Genomic DNA, 22206 nt, shown 5'->3' with positions numbered 1-22206 from the left:
GTAACACATTGTCCATTCTTTGGGAGAAATAATGAAAACAGATCTCATTTTGAAAGATCTCATTTCTTAATTTCCTGCATTGTCTTGCAACTCCATGAGATCCAGTATACAATTTTATATTAAATATATATTTTATTAAAATATAATTCTTTAAAGAAATAATTGCATGTAATCATGGTTTCTAGCTGTAAATAGACTGCACATCATCTGACTGAGCTTTTCAGGGCAAGTTATCAAATGGCATTTTCTGCTTTTTGACCATTTTAGCTGTCGTTTTCTTTGGGCTGAAGTGCTCAAAAGAACATTTGGGCCTGGGATACAGAAAACAGAAAATTGAATAAGAAATGTCATAGAATCATAGAATCATAGAATCATAGAGTTGTCACCTCTAAACTCAGGCAAAAGAAGGGAGCACTGAGGTGCTGAGTGTTCATTATCCAGTGATCAGGTGGCACCACCATGAAGTGTTCCATGGTTCTGCTAATCCATCCACCACATCCTCAGGCAAGTTTTTTGACACTATGGCCTCTAGTAACACTGGTCATTTACAGACAGCCAAAATAAAGCTGCTTCGAGTCACAGTGGAGGTATGGTGTTTCAATGATGCATGCGTCCTAAGAGTCCAGAAGCCACACCAAAGCCACAGACCAGTCCTTAGAGCTGGAGCGTGGCTTTGGTGCGACTTCTGGACTCTTAGGACGCATGCATCATTGAAACACCATACCTCCACTGTGACTCGAAGCAGCTTTATTTTGGCTGTCTGTAACAGGCCACTATAGTATCCTTTCATTTCAACAGACTAATGTTACCTCTGGATTCTTTCTCTGGAATAACTCCTCCTCTGTGACATATGCATCAAGAGGAGACCGTACTCGCTCTGGGGTATGGATTCGATCAAACAGGTCCTTCAGGTTCTCTTCCACAATGACAGCAGCTTCACGGGCTTGAAGTTCTTTCTAAGATTTCAAGAATGCCACAGGTGAGCTATGGAATCTAAATTCCTTTGTAAATATCAAGTAGCACATATTCATTCTACTTTTCTCTTCCTGGCAAAGTACATGAATAGGGAATTATGTGGCTCTGGCAATATGAAAGCTGGCTTTCCTGACCAGCAGGAGGAACAAGGTCTTCCTTGATCCTGGGAGGCTGAACACCATGAAAAGGGAAAAACTACCTTGACACCCCCCTCCCTCAAACTGGAAACACAATTCCCTGCTTTGTTCTGGCACGGTCAAATTCATTGTAATCTTCCCTCCTGTCTTTGGTGGTATATTATTATTATTATTATTATTATTATTATTATTATTATTATTAAACTCAAGGATATTATTTGAGGATACAATATTTATCTGAATAGGCAGATAAGAGTGAAATAAATAAATATTTGTAATGTATTTGAATTTTCAGTTTAGTTAACTATAGCTTCGAATATGTCACTTCCAATTTCTTTCTAGCAAAAGGGGCCAGCCTCCGATCTTTTAAAAAGACATAAGGATTTCTTTTGTGGAATGAAACCACTCAAGACACTGGTGCACAATTTCTCTTTTTTATTTTCAGGCCTGTTGTTTTTAGCTTCTGAGATTTTCCTAATCTCAGGCTACAAATCTGAATTGTTTTAACTGCCAAGGTTTCTCTCTAAGAGAATGTGGGAAGAATAATTCTGTGGGGGAGGAATTTTCTGTACCCTCCCAAAATTGAACCTATTTAAAACTGAATAGACAGGTGGTGAGACCATGATCTGAGAGAAAGAATATGAGTGGGAGAGAGAGAAAGAGAAAGAGAAAGAGAGAAAAAAAAGAGAGAGAGAATACACTACTATTGTTTTGCCAATCCCTGGCTTTTACAGGCTAAAGATGATCTGATCATCACATGCAACCATTATGTTTCTGTTCATTATGAGGCACAGCAAACTTTGAAAACTGTCTGTTCATATCCTTTTGATCATTTACAAATGCAACATAAACAGTATCTAACAATATTTGTTACATTCAAAAAGGACAAAGAACTTTCATGGCTGCCCTCCTACCTCTACTGTTTATCCTTACAAACTCCCCATGATGGGCAGGCTGAGTGTGTGTCGTGGGCTCCATGATGGAACAGAGAATTTCCTGGTCTTAAATTGACACTCTACCCACTGTCCAAAGTGGTGACCCATGGACTGGTGCTCTTCTGTGTTTTCCAGACAAGGAAAAAACAACAGTCATAGCCACTGGACACAAATATTGTACCAGTCCTTGGCACATTAGGGGGGGAAATTGCTGGTCCTTCAGATAGCCTGAGAAGTCTTTATGGATGACATAACTCCAGCAGAGCCATACTCCTGAATCTGTGTCTGTTTGTGCACACGACCATGGCAGGAAAGGTATTTTTATATATGTGTGTGTGTCTGCAACACATGCCAAATTTTGTTGTTGTGCAAACCCACTCCTCTTGCAGAGAGGTACAATCTCAGAGCTACACAAACATCCTAGATCCCATTCCCCTCCCCAAGTTGTTTAAAGCATAAAGTTCATAGCTTCTGCCCCAACATTTTATTACCTCCAACTCTTCCCTGATCCCAGATGATATATCTTCATATAGGGCTACTCCCCACAGAGTCACTTGCAACACAGCTCCTCCTAGTAATACAGGATGAGTACCAAACTCCCAGGACTCACTGAAGATACCTGCACTCATTGACTTGAAGATGAAGAAAAACCTCTTGGTTTCTCCAGGTAAAATAATCCCTATGGGGAACAGAAGGAACATACTGTATTGGAAAGGAAAGCCTTCAGGGGCTTTCCCTGGTAGAATGATTCCATTGGAGGTGACTTCACATGTTATTTTTATTTTTTATGCATGTATTACCATATTTTAGTTTCAACTTTACTTCCCATTTGTTGACATATAAGAAGGATGTTATCAGGGCTCTGGCAAGGGTGAAACATCTATGTGGTATGCAGGAGCTTCATGCAGGGGCTTGTACTATGTTCATATCTCCCTATGGTGTGACTGTGTAGAGCAAAGGCCGAGTAGGCTACAGGTCTGTCAGGCCTTTATTATTTTTTTAAAAAATTAGGACCAACTAGAACCAGATACCTAGCACTAAAGATGTGAGTGCCTCTGACCATGTACTAACCTAGGAATTGATAAGCAGCACCAGACCTGAGCTCACAATCCTTTTAGACAAAAACCCACTCCTAGACACCTGAAGCTTTCTTTATTTTGGCAGGCTCAATTAGGTGAAAAAACCATTTAGTGATTCCTACTATTAAGCCATTAGGAGTGTAAACTCTTATCAATATAATGTAAATCAGAGATCTACCAATGGATCCTGGCTGCCCTCAATGTAAAGGAGGTGGCAAACATGAATCTGTGCTTATGTAGGCCTAAATACACTAAAGACATTAGATGCCGTCTGATCTTGGAAGCTAGGCTGGGTCAGCTCTGGTCAGTTACTCAATTGCTTATTGTATTTGACTAAAAGCCATTACAAAACAACAACAACAACAACACACACACACACACAGTAAAATCCGGTAAAATAATACATAACATACATACATATATGTACATGTTTTACTGGAAAGATGTACTATAATTCTGAACCTAACCAGAGAAGTAAAAGATAAAGTGCATCCCTCATTAACCCACTATCCACATGCGATGTGAGAGAATGGTCAGTATTAACATTAGAGGTTGCTTCCACCCAGAGATATAGGTGTTCCCCAGATTCTGGTACACAGGGAACAGGAAGAATCGTCCCCATATGCCTAGTTTCTCTGCTTTCTGGTTGTTTGATGAAGAGGGTGGGGCTGTTCTCAGGGAGAATAATGCTTTAAGCTTGCCATTATCCCAGCGATCCTACTGAAAATCAAGAGGATGTGAACAAAGTTAAAGTAATTTGGGAAAGTGCCAACAAATGTCAAGCACAGCCCCGAGAGCTGCAAATGTTGCCCATTCCTGATACAAAACATCTTTACACAACTGAACTGCTTGTAGAGCTAAAGCCCATTTTTAAAGTTGAGGAGTTACACCTCTTAGAGGATGCAAATGTATCTTGTAGCACCTTTAAGACTAGCTGAGAGCTCTGTCTCAAAGGTGCCACAAGATTCCTTTTCACAGTGATCCAGACTAACATGGCTATGTCTTTGAATTCTCCCTTAAAGGTGCTATTGCCCAGTTTTATCAGGAGGTATGAGCTCTGGTTAACACTTTTATCGGGAGGTTGGATGGGAGACTGCCAATGAATACCAGGTGCTGTAGGCTATGTTTCAGAGGAAGGTAATGACAAAAACCACCTTTGAGTATTCTTTGCCTAAGAAAATCCTATGAAATCCATAGTCTGATGGGCAACTAGAAGGCATGCACACACATACACACAGTGGAGTGGTCATTTAGCCCCTACATGTCCCCACTCCATTTTGGAGGGAGGACAAATTGGCCAATTAAACATCCAGAAACCATTAGGAAGCATGACTGATTTGAGAGCATTTTGCCTCCAGTCTGTTTTAGGCTGAGGAGGCTGTTTTGTTTTCTTCCCAAAAATTGGGAGTAATCAGAAAAGGGGAAGGCAACAAAGGAGAGACTATAGAAGCCACCTCCTCATTCTGGAGTTCATTTTCCTTAGTTCTGCTGTTGTCTTGTGAGGCTTTATGTTAATTTCACTAACATCTCTTTATCAATGTATGAATTGACTTTTCAGATACATCCAGCTAATTCCAAATTATTGACATTATGTTCCAGGCAAAAGTGATCAGGATACTAAATGTTTGGTTGAAATGCATCAGGGCAGCTTTATTATTGTGGTCTGATCTTTTTCATTTGTACCCCAGTACCCTTTTGCCCTAATTCTAGACAACAAAGATCTGATCCTTTGCCTCAAAGGACTTGTTCAAGGTATCTGAGAATTACCAGGAGGGCCTAAAGAAGAACTTGTCTACTTTAAGGGAGCCATTATGTTTTATTCAGCCTGCTAAGATTACATATCTTGTGCAGATTTGTATTGTATATGAAGCCATCAATGCTGACTGTAAAAACAAACGCACAAATACATTACATACCTGACCTGGTGTTAAAGTAAAAATTCTGTGCCTTTTTCCTCTTTTTCTCCTGAAAAGTAAATGGATGAGGTAGCCTTCGCCAATCATACCAGATGGCTGCAGTGCCATCATTGCTTACTGTGAGGAGAGATTCAGCTTTCTCCCCTACCAGAATTTCAAAGGTGACCCGGGCAGCAATGCCAACTTCTTCCTATTGGAATGGAAGAAAATGATACAAGGGTGCATGTGGTGGTCAATTTTTAACATGGAACATGTGATCCTACACCAACCCAGGGCCAAAGAAATAAATGTTATCTTCCTGATTCCATCAAATCGCCTTTGACAGGGGCTGCATATAATGCAATTCGGCACTACTTTAACTGCCATGGCTACAGAATCCTGTAGTTTGTAGTTACAGTGGTGCCTCGGGATACGAAATGATCGGGTTACGAAATTTCCGGGATACGAAAAAGTTGGATTGGCAAAAACTGTTTCGGGTTACGAAATATTTTTCGGGTTACGAAATTCATTTCGGCGCGAAATTCAAATGCTGCAAAGTGCAGCTATAGGCTTTCCAGTGCTAACGGAAAAGTGTTTCGGGTTACGAAATTTTCGGGTTACGAAAGGAATGGCGGAACGAATTAATTTCGTAACCCGAGGCACCACTGTATTTGAGGCATCAGCATCCTTTGGCAGAAAAAGCTTGTAAAACTATAAATCCCAAGATTCAACAGGATGGACCTAAAGCATCTAAAGTTGTGTCAGACTGCATTATTTCTACAGTGTAGATGCACCCTGGGAAAAACCCAGAAACTAAGGGTGCAGGGTGTATTAAAAATCAGTTTACCGTCTGAGTTGTTGTGTTGATCCAGCGAGCTGGCTGTCCACAAAATTTCAGTGAAGGGCCCAATATCGGTTCTGAAAATACATCTGGATAGTCTTCTAATGGGTCCCTATCAACCAAAGCAAAAACAAATACTGCTCAACTCTTCCTGTGCCCAGTGATCACTCTAATGCCTCAGAAGGGTTACTAGAGGAAAAACTGGACAGGACTCCAGCACCTTTAATGGCTATGCAGAAAAAGGAATTTCAGCAAGTGTGGTTTGTAGGCTGGCCATGTGACAAGCAATACCAGCTGAAATTACCTCTTCTATACAACCATGAAAAGTATAGGAGCCCCTACAGTTTTCACTCTGGCAACCATGCCACTCAGCCATCCAGCATAAAGTTGCTTTTACTTACATTTTCAAATACTGGTGGGGAAGAAGGCACATGAAAATGGAGAGGTGTTATTCACATGGAATAACTGAGTGGAGTGGGGAGTTTGTGTAACTACTTACCACTCACAGAATAACCTACAACTACTACACCTTTTCATTCAACAGTTGTAACACAGGCTTTAAAAGCCTTTATTTCTCTTGTAATTCTTGTTTGTTCCAGTCTATGCTACTGCTTATTACTTACGCAATTTTTCTTTCATCAACAAACTCTTTATCTTCACAGAGTGAAAAGCTCTTTGCTGACACGCTAGTGAAAGGTCGATTTCTGCCTATGACCTCCAGGCCATCTAGGTCCTTCATTCAATGAGGAAGAAAATAAGAAAATACTGTGTTTTCATTAGTTTTTCTTTTTGTTCTTAAAGCAAATCAGCTAAAAAAAAGATTAGACAGAATTTATATTATAGTTAGTTATGAATCAAAATAAAAACTATACCAAAGTTCTGCTTTGTATAGTTTTGCACCTTCAAAAGAATATCACATACCGGATTATAAAAATCCAGTTCTTCTAAGATCTCTTTTAACTCATTTCGCCGATGCTTTAGAAAGAGACTATCTTCCCAGGCATGATGGAAAGCTTGGTATTTTGGAGGTCTGGTACCTGTAAGAATTAAGGATGCATGAGGCATAAGTTCAGTTTACATTTCATTACAAATTTACCAGATTTTCACTTCCCAAACCTAGATACAAACTGGAATGCAGTACTCTCTAGAAATTCACACATTTCTAAACAGTCAGACCACATACAAAAGATGTGCAGAAAAATATGCATATTTTCCATAAAATGAGTGCAAAAGTTTATATTTGTGGAAACACACACACAGAATATTTATTAATCAAGAAAAAATACTAGGAAAATATGCAGACTTAAAGAAAAAAGAATGCAACCTGGATTTGGGTGCAGACCCAGCACTGGAAAAAAGGAGAACCTGGCCAAAATCACTCTTGATAAAATCACTTACACTAAAAAGGAATGCCAAATGTGACCTACATGTGTATACACATCTTGTAACTTTACTCACTTCTTGATAAACTTCTTGATAAACAGTATCCTTGTTGATGTCACATTGCAAGCTTAGGTCTGGCAGTTTCCAAGTTACCTAAACTGACCTTAACAGAAGTCAATATTCCCAAGAAGCTTTGTGGCACGCCCTCATTTTTCAGGGTCTCTCCCTCTCCCCACTGTTTCAAAAGAAGCTGAGATTACACAAAATGTGAATAAGAAATCAATGTGTACTTATATTCTAGCACTTATATGTAAAATGCTAGAATAATTTCTTCCACAAAATCTCAATAGTCATGTTTCACTTTCCAGGACAAAGCACAACTGATTTCCCCCTCAGCATCATAGGAAATACCTTTCACCCCCTCAGACTCATTTGTGACCCCAGCAAGCTTTGCTATGCCTTCCCCTACAGTATACAGTACAACTCCCACATCTGAAGAGTATGTGATGCATGTTGTATTTAGACAAACACAAACATCTTGCCACAGTAACATAGATATTAAGGAATGACTGGATGATAATGATCTTTGATTTGCTCTTCTAGGCTAGGGTGTGAAACAGACAGGCCAAATAAAGCAGCTTCCACCCACTTTGAAGGCATGGCATTTAGATGACACATCCCCAAAGCAGACGGAAACCAGATTGAAGCCATGCTTTGATGGAGGATCACAGGTGCAAATGTATGGCTGGCCAAAGGGGTGGCCATCCAATATGATGGCATCTATTATTTCTTAGATTGTACGCCACAGGCAGGTTTACTCTTATATATTTATTGTTTTATGTACAGCGCTGTGCAAATCTACAGCGCTATATAAATAAATAATAATAATCTAGGCAGCAAGCAATCACAGGCAGTATGTTTGTGCGACAGTGCACTTACATAGCAGAGATGCAACAAAAAAATTACCGAGCAGGATGGCTTGACATTGCACTGTGCAGTCGAGCCATGCACATTCAGACCACCTTGGGAGCAGCTGGTGTGGACAGTGGGGTGTTGACCCGCTTCCAGAAACTGCAGGTTCCAACTGCTTTTTCTTGCCTGTCTGTTCCTTCCCAAAATGGAAAAACATTTAGGGTAACACGAATGTATATCTTTGTTTTGGGCACAGACTCTTGTGGATGAGTGGTACAGAAATAAATGAATGTTAATGTTGCTTCTTGGTTGTTTTGCTCTATGTTGGTGGTCCAGTATACAATCTGCCCTTTTTATACACTGATTTTTTATACACAGATTCAAGCATCCACAGTTTGAAAATGTTCAAAAAAAGTATATATTTCAAATATCAAACTTTGATTTTCCATTTTTATAAGGGACACCATTTTGCTATGTCATTATATTTAATGGGACTTGAGCATACACAGGATCTTGGAACCAAACCCCAGCATATAACAAGGGTCCACTGTACATACTTGCTTAACTTGGTTTGATACTGGGAAACTGGAATTAAATACATTTAGGATTACTAGGGGCAAATGTCCGAAAGGACTCCCTGACCTGTTCTGCCCCAGAGCCACTCCACTACCTATTTCCGAGCCTAAGAACAGACAGTGCTATGCTATGATGCCTTGACACTGCCAAATACATTCTGCTCACACAAGCTTCTTCCCATGTTTAACAAATAAGAAGAGATTTCTCCCCAGTAGATTCATCCTCAGCATATTCCATTTATAGGCTACCTCATGCTTGTGATTCCTCACCCATCTCCATCCAGATGCTGCGAGGTTTCCCAACATGAGTGACTTCTTCTGGGAAGCCACGTTCAGTCTGACCCAGTGTTACTGCCAGGCCAGTGAGCTCATCACCCATGTATACAGGCTCAGTCCAGAATTCATGTCCGCTATAGCCCTGGTAGTAAAGAAAAAAATGTCACATAGTTAAAACCTAGTTGTGTGAAATGCAAGACTAAGCATACAGACTAAAATTGCATGGAGCTGGCAGTGAAGCAAGGAACAGAAACAAAATATGAAAAAATGATTCAGAATTTTGCAGAGCAATTCCATTAAGAATGCATCCTCTCTACTGCAACTAATTACCATCCCACATATCGTAGTTTTACATCTACTTAGTACTCTAGTTTTTAAATAGTTTAAATGTTCAAAGCAAAGTGTCTTATAAATTTTTTAAAAAGTAATCAAGGCCCGGTACAGATGGGCCTTTAAAGCACCCTCGTCACGTGCGAGGGTTGCCTGGTGGGCAGAGTGCCCACACGCCCTGCAACCCTCACGTGTCACAAGGGCATAACAATGGTGGCGCCCTGTTTACATGGGCGTCGCCATTGTTACGTAAGTGCTGCGCAGTGTCTGTGCGGCGCCACGTGGCACTTACGTAACAAGTGCGCCACTGGCAAACTCATTATACTGCCGCCACAGCAGAAAAAGAACCCACTTTTTGTGTGTTCTTTTTCCGCTGGCGGGAAGCTGCGCCATTTGGTGGCTGAGGCTTCCCTCCGACGGAAAAATAGGCACCGGCAGGCTGCCCTTTTGGGGCGGTCTGTACTGTGCCTAAAATCATGTAGGTTATATTATAATTGTGTCAGTCCTCTGACAGAGTTCCTTCCATCAATTGGAGTTCATGAACCTTCAAAGATCTTAAGCCTTCACAACTGCCAGTATTCCTGTTCTGAAGATGAGGAGCTAAAAAAAATGGGTATTAATTTTATTTGATTTATATCCTGCTTTTCTCCTGAATGGTACTCAAAGCAGCTTACAATATAAATTAAAACAGAACATCTAAAATATTATGGAGTGCCAATGTTTTAAAATCTTAGTGCACAACCCTCCTCAATCTATGTTCCACATATAGAGGCTCCAGACATTAAGCTGCGCTTTCTTTTAATAGTTTCTTTATTCAAGGGATAAAAGGATGTTTAACAATTTAATTAAACAGTTGTATTTGTTTAACTAGCTTTTCTTTAAAAAACGCCTCTCCCAAGGCAACCTAGGTTTACAGCAAATGCTATATTAAGGTCCATATTTGCAATCATCTTCCATCATAGCTCCGAAAACAGAGCTAGAAAAGTAACTTTTTGGATTACAACTCTGAGAATCCCACCAACATCATACCTAGTGGTGGTTCCTGGACCCTACTGGTCTCCAACCCATCAACTGCCTGTCCTGGAGAATTCCAAGACATAAACAATACATCCAATGGGCACAAATATAGTGCCAGTTCCATCCTACATCAGCTAGCCTAAGAAGCACTGCCATAAGGGACTAGATGACCCAATACGCTATAAGTAGCATTGCTCACATAGTTAAAGTCATTATGATGATCTTCTTAGTGGACTGAGGAACTGACAATGCTGTTGTTCTTGTTGTTGTTAACTGCCCTCGAGTCCACCCCAACTCATGGCGGACCTGTGGATAAGACATCTCCAAGACCCCTGTCTATTGCTTTGCTTAGGTCCTATAATTTCAGAATTGGACCTCCCTGATTGAGTCTAGCCATGTGGCATGCAATCTTCCTCCTTTTCTACTACCCTTCACCTTTCCCAGCATTATTGACTTTTCTAACAAGTCTTGTCTTCTCATGATGTGGCCAAAGTACAACAGCATCAATCTTGACTTCCAAGAGAGAGTTCAGGTTCATCTTGAGTCGGATCTATCGGGGCTGCTTCAAAGGATAGAGCTTTCCTTCCCTGCATCATCAGCCATCTCTCCTTCCATCACTCTCAGCAGCTGGGACTTGAGCAAAGGCTTCCAATCCCACCCCTTCCTTCTCTATTAAATCCCTTGTGCCTTGTGATACTAGGACTATTACCAAGTACAGTTGGCTATTATATTGCTACTTTTGTCATTATTATAATTTCTTCTTTTGATTATCGCTTACTAAATCCTTTCCTCCCATGGCTCCACGCATCTCTCCTAACTTGACTCCTATTCGACCTCTTCCTATCTCCCAGCTTCCATTCTCTGTTCACTCTGGAACTGTCGCTCTGTTGCTCCGAAAGCGACTGCTGTCCATGATCTTTCCTCTCTAGATCATTAACCTTCTCGCTCTTACTGAAACCTGGCTCCCGGCCCATGATACTGCCACCTCCGCTGCCCTTTCTTTTGGCGGTCTCTCATTCACTCACACAAGCCGCCCTGAGGGTCGAGGAGGAGGGTCGGTATACTATTGTCCATTCCTCCAATTCAAGTTCTCTCTTTCCCCCAGCTATTGTTTCTCTTCATTCGAGTTCACTGTATTCGACTCTTTTTTCCTTTACAGCTCCGGTTGTGTCATCTATCGGCCTCTGGTTCTGCTACCAATTCCTATCTGACTTTGAATCTTGGCTGACGTTTTTTTCTTCTGATATAGTCCCTTCTCTAATCCTAGGTGACTTTAATTTACTTGACAATCCCAACTCCTTCTTCATCTCGCCTTAGATCCCTGTTTGCTTCTTTGGCCTTCAGCCTCATTCTAACTCCCCACCCATTCCTCTGGTCACTGTCTCGACCTAATCTTGCTGCTAAGTGTGTCATTTCCGACTACCTGGCATCTGATTTTCCATGTCTGACCATCATTTAATTCTTTTACTCTTACTTATATCCCCACTCTCGTCGTACTGTCCAGCGCCATTTCCGCGACCTTCAGTCTGTTAACTCTGACCATCTCAGTCAGACTTTGAATTCATCTCTCTCTTCTCTTGATCCGGGGACTCTGCTGATTCAGCAATGTCTTATTTAATTCCACCTTTCTTCAACTCTTGACAGCTTTGCTCCTGTATCTGTACGTGTGTCTTCCCCCATGACTAGGCCTCAGCCCTGGCTCACTCCCACTATCAGGTACCTCCGGTCCTGCTCTCGAGCGGCTGAACGTCTTTGGAAAAAGTCTGGGAACCGGCCGATTTCATTCATTATAAATTCATCCTTTTATCTTTTCACGCGCTCTGTCTATGGCCAAACAGAATATTTTAAATCACTGATCTGCGCTAATGAGAGGCGCCCGCACGTTTGTTCTCCTGCTTCAATACATACTCAAACCTCCTCTCCCCCTGTCTTCTCATCTTTTTCCCCCACTGACTTCGCCAACTACTTCATCACACAAAGTCACTACTATTGATCTGAAATAGTTCCTCCGACTTGCCCTACCACTAACCTCCTGGTACCTTCTACTAATAAAACTCTCTGTGTTTCCCCCTGTTTCTCTGGATGAACTCCTCTAAGCTGCTAAATTCTTCCCAACTACTACCTGTTCTCTTGATCCTATTCCCTCCCGTTCTCTAATTATAGCCCCTCTCGTCTGCACTGCTCCTTATATCTTTAATCTCTCTTCTCTTTGGGTCCTCTTCTGACTTCAAACATGCTCTCGTTTCCCCATTCTGAAGAAACCCTCTCTCGACCCCTCTTCTTTGTCTAGCTATCGTCCAATTTCTCTTCTTCCTTTTCTTTCTAAGGTCTCTAGTAGAACGGGTCGTTTATTTCGCTGTATTAAGTTTCTTGAAAACCAACTCCATCCTGGACCCTTTCCAATCTGGTTTCCGCCCACGGCACTCTACAGAGACGGCCCTCACAAGATCTCAAATGATCTCTTGTGGCCAGGCAAACGGCCTCTATCTCATTTCATTCTTTCTCGATTTGTCTGCAGCCTTTGACACTGTTGATCACTGTTCCTTGTCGATTTACTTTCTGACCTTGGGTTTGCCGACCTGCTCTCGACTGGTTTTTAAATCTTACTTGTCAGATGATCTTTTGCAGTGGTCACGGGTGGTCAGACTTCACTCCTGTTCCGCTATCTGTTGGGTTCCCAGGGCTCTGTCTTGGGTCCCCTTCTGTTCTCTCTATATACCTGTCCCTAGGTAAACTCATCAGTTCTTTGGTTTCTCCTATCACTGTACGCTGACGACACTCGCAGCTGTATACTCTCCACCCCTGACCTTTCGACGGGGACTTGAAACAGCAAGTTTCTTCTTGTCTGACTGCCATCTCTCAGTGGAAGCGGCTTCGGCGCTTGAAGCTCAACCTGTCTAAGACTGAGCTTCTCGTCTTCCACCTAAACCACCCTTCATTATTCCTTTTCTGTTTCTGTCGACGACACTTCTATTCAACCGGTTCATCAAGCCCGCAGTCTTGGCTTCATTTTTGACTCTTCTCTGTCATTTATTCCCCAGATCCAGGCCACCGCAAAGACTGTAGATTCTTTCTCCACCAATTGCCAAGACCGTCCATTCCTCTCAATCTTACTGCCAAGACTCTAGTCCATGCCCTAGTGGTTTCGCGACTGTATTGTCACATCCTTCTAACAGGGCTTCCTCTTCACCACCTCCCATCCTTTAATATCTGTCCAGTATTCAGCTGCCCGTATTGTCACATCCGCTCGCCGCTTTGACCATGTTTCTCTCTTTTATCCTCCCTTCATTGGCCCCCTTCCCCTTTCGCATCCAGTACAGCTTTTGTTTACTGACTTTCAAAGCCCTCATGGGTTGGCCCCTCCTTACTTATCTGACCTTCTTTCTCCTTACATTCCTACTCGCACCCTACGCTCTGGTAGTCAGGGTCTCCTGTCACAATGTAGGACTACCACTGCCCCCTCCCCGAATTCGTCCCTTCTCGCTGTTGCCCCTTACTCCGGGAACCTTCTTCCCCCACAATGCCACCTCATCACTTCTCTGCCCAGTTTCAAAACTGAATAAAGACTATATTGTTTAGAGAAGCATTCCCAGAGGTGAGACCCTCTGACCCAGGAAGCCCTTCTAACCATCCATCAAGAAGCCAAGCCCTTCCTCCAGTCCATCTGCCTTGGTCCAGGCTCGGAGGTGGAAAAGATCTGCTGGACCTGATCCTATTCCCCACCACCACTCCCTCTCTTTGTGTCGTGCTTCTTAGATTGTAAGCCTGAGGGCAGGGAACCGTCTGACTAAAAAATGATGTACAGCGATGTGTAAACTTACAGCGCTTTATAAATAAGGTTAATAAAATAATCGTTTAGAGTCCTTGGCTTCTCTTTTTGGCTGGTATCCTTAGCATTCTTCTCCAGCACTACATCTCAAATGAATTGATTTTTCTTCTTATCAGCTTTTCCCACTGTCCAACTCTTGCATCCATACATGGTGATGGGAAATACAATGGCTTGCATGATTCTAACTTTAGTGCTTAATTGTATATCTTTACTCTTTAGGATCTTGTCTAGTTCTTTATAGCTGCCCTTCTCATTCATAATTTTGTTCTCATTTCTTGACTGCAGACACCATTCTGATCAGTGTTTCATCCTAGGTACAGGAAATCTTTTAACTATTTCCAATGTTCTCATCTTCTAGGTTGAATTTATGTATTTCTTCTGTAGCCATTATTTTTGTTATGTTCAGCATTAAGTCTGACTTTGCACTTTCTTCTTTGACCTTCCTTTGTTCCAAGTGTGTGGTATTTTCTGCTAATAATATGGTGTTGTCCACACATCTAAGATTCAAAGATATAGCCATGTCAGTCTGTAGAATCAGTATTAGAGATAACTTGTAGCACTTTTGAGACGAATTAAAGAAGTTGGCAGGATGAGCTTTTGTAGACTTAAGTCTACTTCCTCAGAATATATCTGAGGAAGTAGACTTAAATCTACAAAAGCTCATGCTGCCAACTTATTTCTTTAGTTCGTCTCAAAGATGTCACAAGATTTCTCTATATATCTAAGATTGTTGATGTTCCTTCTTCCTCTCTTCACTCCTCTTTCTTCTTAGTCTGAACTGCACTTTGTATTATACCTTTTGCATACAAGTTGAACAGGTAAGGTGATAGAATGCAGCCTTGCTGACCCCTTTACCAATTGGGAGCCATTCTGTTTCTCCAAATTCTGTTCTAAGAGTAGCCACTTGTCCTAAGTACAGATTTCTCATCAGGACTATCAGATGTAGTCGCATTCTCATGATCTTAAAGAGCCATCCACAGCTTTTCATGATATATATAAACAAAAGCTTTACTATAGCCTATACAGCACATGGTGATTTTTTGTGGAATTCTTTGGTATGCTCCATTAGCCATCATACGTTTGCAATGTTTGCCTCTTCTTTTCCTGATCTCAGCTTGCACCTCTGGCATTTCTCTCTCGTGTATGACTGAACTTTATGTCGCAGAATTTTGAGCAGAATTTTGCTTGTGTGGGAGATTAATGCTATGTTCCTTAATTGCTGTAGTCTTTTGTGTCTCCTTTTCTGAGGATTAGGATGTATATTGATGGTTTCCAGTCTATTGGCTACTGTTCTTTTTTTTCCCATATTTGTTGACATATGTTAGCTAGCACTAGAGTTGCCTCTGTCTGTATGCATTTTAGCAGTTAAGTTGAAATATAATCTGTTCCTGGTTATTTATTTTTACTAATTTCTTCTTGCACATTCCACTTCACTTTTTAGAATTTGGGGTTCATCTTCATATGGTTCTTTGCTCCATGTGTCATTCATTTTTTAAAATTTCTTTTATATAACTCTTCTGCTTATTTCTTATTTATTTATTTATTTCTTCTTGGTCTTGTAATATATCCTTTTTCTTGCCATAGAGCATCCCAGCTCGGAAAAAAAAAACTTGGTTTGAACTTTCCTTTGAGTTCCCAGATCTTGTGGAAGAGGTCTCTTGTTCTTACTTTTTGTTGTCTTCTATTTCTCTGCACTGATCATTATAATTGTTCTCTTTATCCTTGCGCACTAGTCGTTACACAGTTACATTCATGGTTCTGGTTTTGCTCCTATCTCCCTTACCTTTTGATTCTCTTCTTTCTTTTACTGTATGGAGTGTTTCTTATGTCATCCATTGTTTCCTCTCTTTCTTTTTGACCACTGTCAGTGTCTTTCTACATTCTTCCTTAATTATGTTCTTGGCTTCTTCCCACAGTTCTTCAGGTTCTCGGTAAATTATACTTAATAGTGCAAATCTGTTTCTTTCATTTTCAGTAAATTCTGTTGGGATATTGCTCAAGTCATATTTTGGTATAATGATAGTTTTTGTATTCTGCTTTAACTTTACTCTATTTTTTAATATAAGTAGTTCATGATCTACCACAATTGACAACTGGTCTAGTTTCAGCAACAAGAAACTTCTCCATCTTCTGCTTCCAATTATGTAGTCTGATTTTTGTGTTGATGTTCATGTGTATAGTCTCCCCTATGGTTGAATGAAGCAGTGTTTGCAAATGAATAGGTTAATGCCCTCACAAAATATTATCAGATGCTCTCCTGCTTTATTTCTAATACCTAATCTAAATCTTCCTACTGTTTTTGATTCTTCTTTGATGCCACCTTTAGCATAAATTACATCTTATCAGCATAAGGTGCCTGGGGCTAGGTTGGCCTCCACCACTCGGAGGTCGTTCTCCATAGCTGCCCCAGCCCTTTGGAATGCGCTGCCCACAGAGCTCCGCTCGTCCACCACCCTGGCCCAATTTAGGAAGGACCTCAAAACCTTCCTATTCCAACAGGCATTCCCCAAGTAAATATCCTGTGGGCCTCCCTCCTCTCTTTCGTGGCCAAGAGGTTGGGCTTTGGGGCTTTACTGTTGGTTTGTTTTTAAATATGTTTTTATTGGAATTGTTTGTATTTTAATTATGTTGCGAGCCGCCCTGATCGGAGGAAGGGCGGCATATAAATAAAAATTTTATTTATTATTATTATTACTGGAATAGGGGCAACCAAAAAGCCCATTTAAACCAGTGCATTTGGCACTGGATCTCTTAAAGGTTCTTTTTTGAAGAACTGCAATGATTTGCATCTCCAATAATGTGAGAAAGCTACTGGATCGATTAGGATCGCGCAGCTTCAGACAGGAGAGAATGACTCTTTTAAAATGTAGTGGGAATGGTGAATTGATTTTGAATCAATTCACAGATCTGATCTTTCTGTGCAAAAAAATGTAAGTGTGATTGGCCCCAAAAGATTCTGTACTTAAGATTTCTCTTAAGTTCAAATTAGTTTTAAACAAATACGTACATTCATTTTTTTATAAAACAAAACACGGGTTAAAATGGGACTTTTATTCTTAATAATTTAACCAACTGCACTTTATTCCTCATTTATTTCAACAAATGAGGTAAATTCTTCCTTTAAAATTGAGCTGGGCCACTGCATAGTGATGTCCAGAGATGTACCCAAGAAAAGAGCTCTGGATTTGAGCATTAACCTATAGTCACATTGCCCACACTGGTATTTGTGATAGCAATTCTCAACAGTTGGGAGCCTCCAAACATCTTGGGCTACAACTTTTAACAGCCTCATTTTAATTTATTTAGCCAGGTTTTCCTGGCTGGAGATAAGGGAAGTTGTAGTCAAAAGTATGTGAGTAGTGCCAGGTTGCATTATATTATATTCTGCATGGAAAGAATCTAAAATAAAATATCTCATTTTAATTTGCACCCATCTTCCTGCAAATTATTTCTCACAAGAGGTCCTCTGAAAATATTATTTTATGCCCAATGGGATCTCCATTTGACAGCAGCAGTAGCTTCTGGTAATCATCACAAAATTGTACCACAAAACTATATTCTGAATGAATTGTTATATGCATTAAAGTTTTTGAGGTTCAAGGCCAGACAGAAATATCCATTGGACCTGTGACTTTCTTGTTAAACCAATTATACATTTTTTTTCAGTGTAGTAACTGCAGACCTGAAAAATGATTGAGATTTCATAACACTACGATACTGTATATAACTATGGCACATATCGACTACATAAATTTTCAGAAGACAGTAGGCTCAACATTACCTATATATGGTGTTTTCAATCTATTTTTTATCGGTTTTCATAACTTTACTATGTTTTGATTGCATATTATATTGTGTTAGCCTTATATATATTTTTAAGTAAACTGATATTTAACTGTTTTTTAACTTTTGTATGAATATTTTTTAAAATTATACCATGTTTTTTAAACCTTTGAAAGTCACTTGTATTCGTTATAAGAAGAAAGGCATGATATTAAATAATTAAATAAAGTTAAATTGTGGTATTTACTACCACAAAATATAATAATGTCTAAATATAATTAAACTGTGGAATTCACAATTCCAAATTATAGTAATGGCTACAGTATATAGTATAGTGGAAAGCACAGGGCAGGAAAACACTATTGTACTAATGTCCTGCCTGTGAACTTCCTGTAAGCAACTGACCCCATGTGAGAAGAGAATGTAAGATTGGATAGACCTTTGATTTAATCCACCATGACTCTTCTTATGTTCTTACTTGTAAACTAGTCCTTCTTGAGTTCAATGGGGTGAATACTGGATTATGCTTTTAAGGTGCAATGATCTTCTCAGTAAGTGACTGAAATATTTGTGCATAACAAACAATACTACAATCTTGATAATTTGTATTCTTCAATCTGCTTCCATTATCTAAATGTTGTTATTTGCAACAACATACTGTTGCAATGGTTGGTATTGTTCAAGTTCAGTTGAATGACTTCCAGGTTTTTTCTGAACAAGCATTTTTTCATTATGACAAAGGTGCCTTGTAGCCAGGCAGGGGAGAAAGAAGAGAGGGATAATCGGGCAGAGCTGCAGAGCAAGGGGAGAGAGGACCCAGGGGAATCCAAGGGAGGGGAGTCTACGCCCCAGGGGCGGGATATAAAAGGTGAGGGACAGGTGGACGCGAGGAGGGGTGGTGAACGCGAAAGATGGGGACGCACAGAGGAAGTTGCGGCAGGGAGAAGCCGAGTAATCTGAAGCCCAGGAAGAGTAGGCTGCCCTGTTACCTTGCAAGGGAGGCACAACTTATTGAGGGTGGGACCCCACGTAGAAGTAACACTGCCTGACCCCAGGAGAGGGAGACTTCAGGTACCCGGAGGAGGGACAGTGGTGGAGATGGTCCAAACTTAACTTTAGAAGGAGAGTGGTGGGACTCACGAGGTGACCGGTGGGAATAACACCCAAGACCGAAGTTGGAGGAAAAGGCTGAGACAGAACAACTGGAAAAGTGTATGTCAGGAGGCTATACCAAGGAATAACCTGGAACTCAATGAAGGAACTAGAACTCTAGGAAATTATATGGGTGTACCGTCAGTGACGTAACTGAGGGCCCATTTGTTCTCCTAATGGAGACTTAAGCTGTTATTTTGGGCTATTAATTTGAAGTAAAGTTTGGAGCATTCAACTCCGGCTGGTGTGCTTTATAGAAACTGAAACCAAAAGTAGTTGCATGTGTGCTGCGGCCATGTCTCAGGGAGTTAATGCCCCACCCACATGCCTATATCACAATCTTAATTATACTAGTGCACAATTTATCGCTTCTCATGAAAAATAAGTCTAAGAAAATTCAAACTCTAAGGAACTGCCACCTTTCCAAAGTACAGAGCAGGAAGACTGCGGTCAATTAGTGTACGTTGTTCTTGGATTCTCCTGTAATTCTCTGAAAAGTTCATCAGCAGATCACTTTCTGATTTCTGAAGATGTTCTAAAAACAAACAAAAAAACAAAAGCATTTCAAACCAACATACTTTCTAGTACAATAGGCCAGGCAAACTATCCAAATGAACAAGCCTTCTAACATTGTTAGTTTCACCTCCACACTTGACTTCATCTTTTCCCCAGTCATAGGCCTGGTACAGACTGGCAAAATGTGGCGTAGCGGCGGTGTTACTAGGGTTAGGGAGCTCACACCATGCAGACACTCCCTAACCATAGTACATACTGGCAGCGTCAAAATGGCAGCGCCCTGTCTACACGGGTGCCGCCATTACATGATGGATGCATAGCGTCTGCACGTTGCGTCGTGCTTGTGATGTAATCAGTGCGCCATTTGCGCACTTGGGTATTGCAAACACAATGCAAAAAGAATCTGCTTTTTGTGGGTTCTTTTTTTGCTGGCGGGAAGCCTCGCGGTTTGGCAGCTGAGGCTTCCCTCTGGTGGAAATCCAGGCGCCGGCAGGCCGCCCTTTTTGGGTGGTCTGTTCCATGCCACAGATATAGAAGACTTTGTCAGCACTGAATTAAAAATATTCTCTTAACAGCTTACTTTAAAGTTTATACAGTCTGCAGCCTGCTTTCTATAAAATGATTTTATTTCCAACATCAATGCCATGACCTCATTTCCCTATATTTTATTCACCTGACAGCTTTTTCTGCTGCTTCTTCCTGAGTGCCATATTGCGGTTCCAGTTTTGGAGAGCCATGTGTTGTGATGGAGGTGTCTGGGGAGTTTTCTTTTCTTCATGTTTTACTCTGTAATTCCCAAAAACAGGAACTGCAAATGTAAACTGGGAGTCATCAGGAACTAGTCTTGCAACCTGAAAAAGACCATGGTTTAAAAGTCTCTTTTAGGATTGGACAAGAGACAAAGGAGGAGGAGAAGGAGGAGGAGGAGGAGGAAAGAAAGAAAGAAAGAAAGAAAGAGGCAAGATTTACATATGCCTCACTATCTACTGCATGAATGATTTATGCAGTCTGACCTATTCCAGGCTTTGTAATGTAACCACCCCATTTCCTAGAATCGAATCTAAGCAAGAATTGTCTCCTAACCTCCCAGCAGTGGGCATTTGTGCTTCCCTTTGAGTAAACAGAGAAACCCAGCTAATATTCCTTCTCTCACACAGCTAGTTCTCTCAATTCCCAAAGTGACTATTTGGGATTAAGATACCACAAGGGCCATTTAGCCTAACCCGCTGCCATGTACAACTAAAATGCTCATGAAAAATGCCCATCCAGCCTCTGTTTAAAGGCTGCAAAGGATGAAAGTCCACCACCTTCCAAGATGATCTATTCCACTGTCAGTCTGCTCTTCTCCAAGCTACACATACCTAGCTCCTCATAAGGCTTGGTATCTAGGCCTCTGATCATGCTGGTTTTAATAAATTAGTAAATACCATATATACTCATGTACAAGTCAACCTCATGTATAAGTCGAGGTCAACTTTTGGGACCAAAAATTGGGATTTTTATATGACCCATGGATAAGCTGAGGGTCAGACTTAAGGGGGCACCCCAGCTGAGGAGAGGTTCCGGGACGATCAGCGTTTCTCTAGCCGGGCTCCCTCCTCAGAAGGAGGGAGCCCAGATGGAGAGAAGGCTGTGAGGGCAAACGCACATCCTTTCCAGCCTTCTCTCTAGCCAGGCTCCCTTTTCAGGAGGAGGGAGCCCAGCAGGAGAGAAGGCTGCGAGGGGCGAACGTGCACCCTTTCTCCAGCCTTCTCTCTAGCTGGGCTCCCTTCTCAGGAAGAGGGAGCCCGGCTGGAGAGAAGGCTGCGAAGGGCGAATGCGTGCCCTTTCTCCAGCCTTCTCTCTAGCCGGACTCCCTTCTCAGGAGGAGGGAGCCCGGCTGGAAAGAAGGCTGCGAGGGGTGAACGCGTGCCCTTTCTCCAGCCTTCTCTCTAGCCAGGCTCCCTTCTCAAGAGGAGGGAGCCTGATTGGAGAGAAGACTGCAAGGGGCGAATGCGTGCCCTTTCTCCAGCCATCTCTCTAGCCGGGGTCCCTTCTCAGGAGGAGGGAGCCCAGCTGGAGAGAAGGCTGCGAGGGGCGAACACGCACCCTTAATACGTGCTCTTCCCAGCGTTGCCCCAGCTGGGCTTTCTCTTGTGGAGGGAGCCCAATTGGGGAGAGGCTTGGTCGGAGGACCCCACTGCCCCGTGTATACGTATACCCCAGGATTTTGGGGACCATTTGGGGGCAAAAATTTCTCGACTTATAGTCGAGTATATACGGCATATATTTCAGCTGCACTACTCCACTCCACAATTAAATTCACTATCTTTCAGGAATGCTTCCGTTTCTTTCAGGAGTGCTGAATTGTGTATTCTGGCATGGCACAGGGTAGACCAGATGGCCCTTACTGTTCTTTCCAAGTGAAAATTTTATGATTCTAAGGTATCTCTTGCAAGATTCAAGCAAAACGCTTACTGTCCACCTTGTTTAACCCTGCTTACCTAAGAAGAGGTATACAATGACACAGTGGAAAGGTTTTCCCTATTTTCCATGTCTCCCACCCCACACATTGGCCGGGGGGGGGGGTTG

General features: G+C 41.6%; 1 protein-coding gene across 4 annotated transcripts in view; it reads right to left on the bottom strand.

The window, feature by feature from the left end:
• The window catches only part of LOC121923844 (MYCBP associated protein), a 74726-nt gene that overhangs the window by 12357 nt on the left and 40163 nt on the right, over positions 1 to 22206 (bottom strand). For all 4 annotated transcript variants that reach the window (XR_006102472.1, XM_042454689.1, XM_042454690.1 and 1 more), the window contains exons 5-13: positions 20309 to 20486; positions 19539 to 19654; positions 9003 to 9150; positions 6784 to 6899; positions 6486 to 6595; positions 5869 to 5974; positions 5043 to 5232; positions 2539 to 2726; positions 810 to 956 (exon numbers count right to left, since the gene is read on the bottom strand). Coding sequence is in view for 3 of the 4 variants with exons in the window: in XM_042454689.1 (XP_042310623.1) it covers positions 810 to 956; positions 2539 to 2726; positions 5043 to 5232; positions 5869 to 5974; positions 6486 to 6595; positions 6784 to 6899; positions 9003 to 9150; positions 19539 to 19654; positions 20309 to 20486 (1299 nt within the window). In the remaining variant the exon portion in view is untranslated. The remainder of the gene's footprint in view (positions 1 to 809; positions 957 to 2538; positions 2727 to 5042; positions 5233 to 5868; positions 5975 to 6485; positions 6596 to 6783; positions 6900 to 9002; positions 9151 to 19538; positions 19655 to 20308; positions 20487 to 22206) is intronic.

This window comes from Sceloporus undulatus, chromosome 2 (genome assembly GCF_019175285.1).
Source record: "Sceloporus undulatus isolate JIND9_A2432 ecotype Alabama chromosome 2, SceUnd_v1.1, whole genome shotgun sequence".
NCBI classification, from domain to species: Eukaryota; Metazoa; Chordata; class Lepidosauria; order Squamata; family Phrynosomatidae; genus Sceloporus; species Sceloporus undulatus.
Note: the sequence above shows the minus strand (reverse complement) of the source record. Positions and strands in the feature narration are given on the sequence as shown.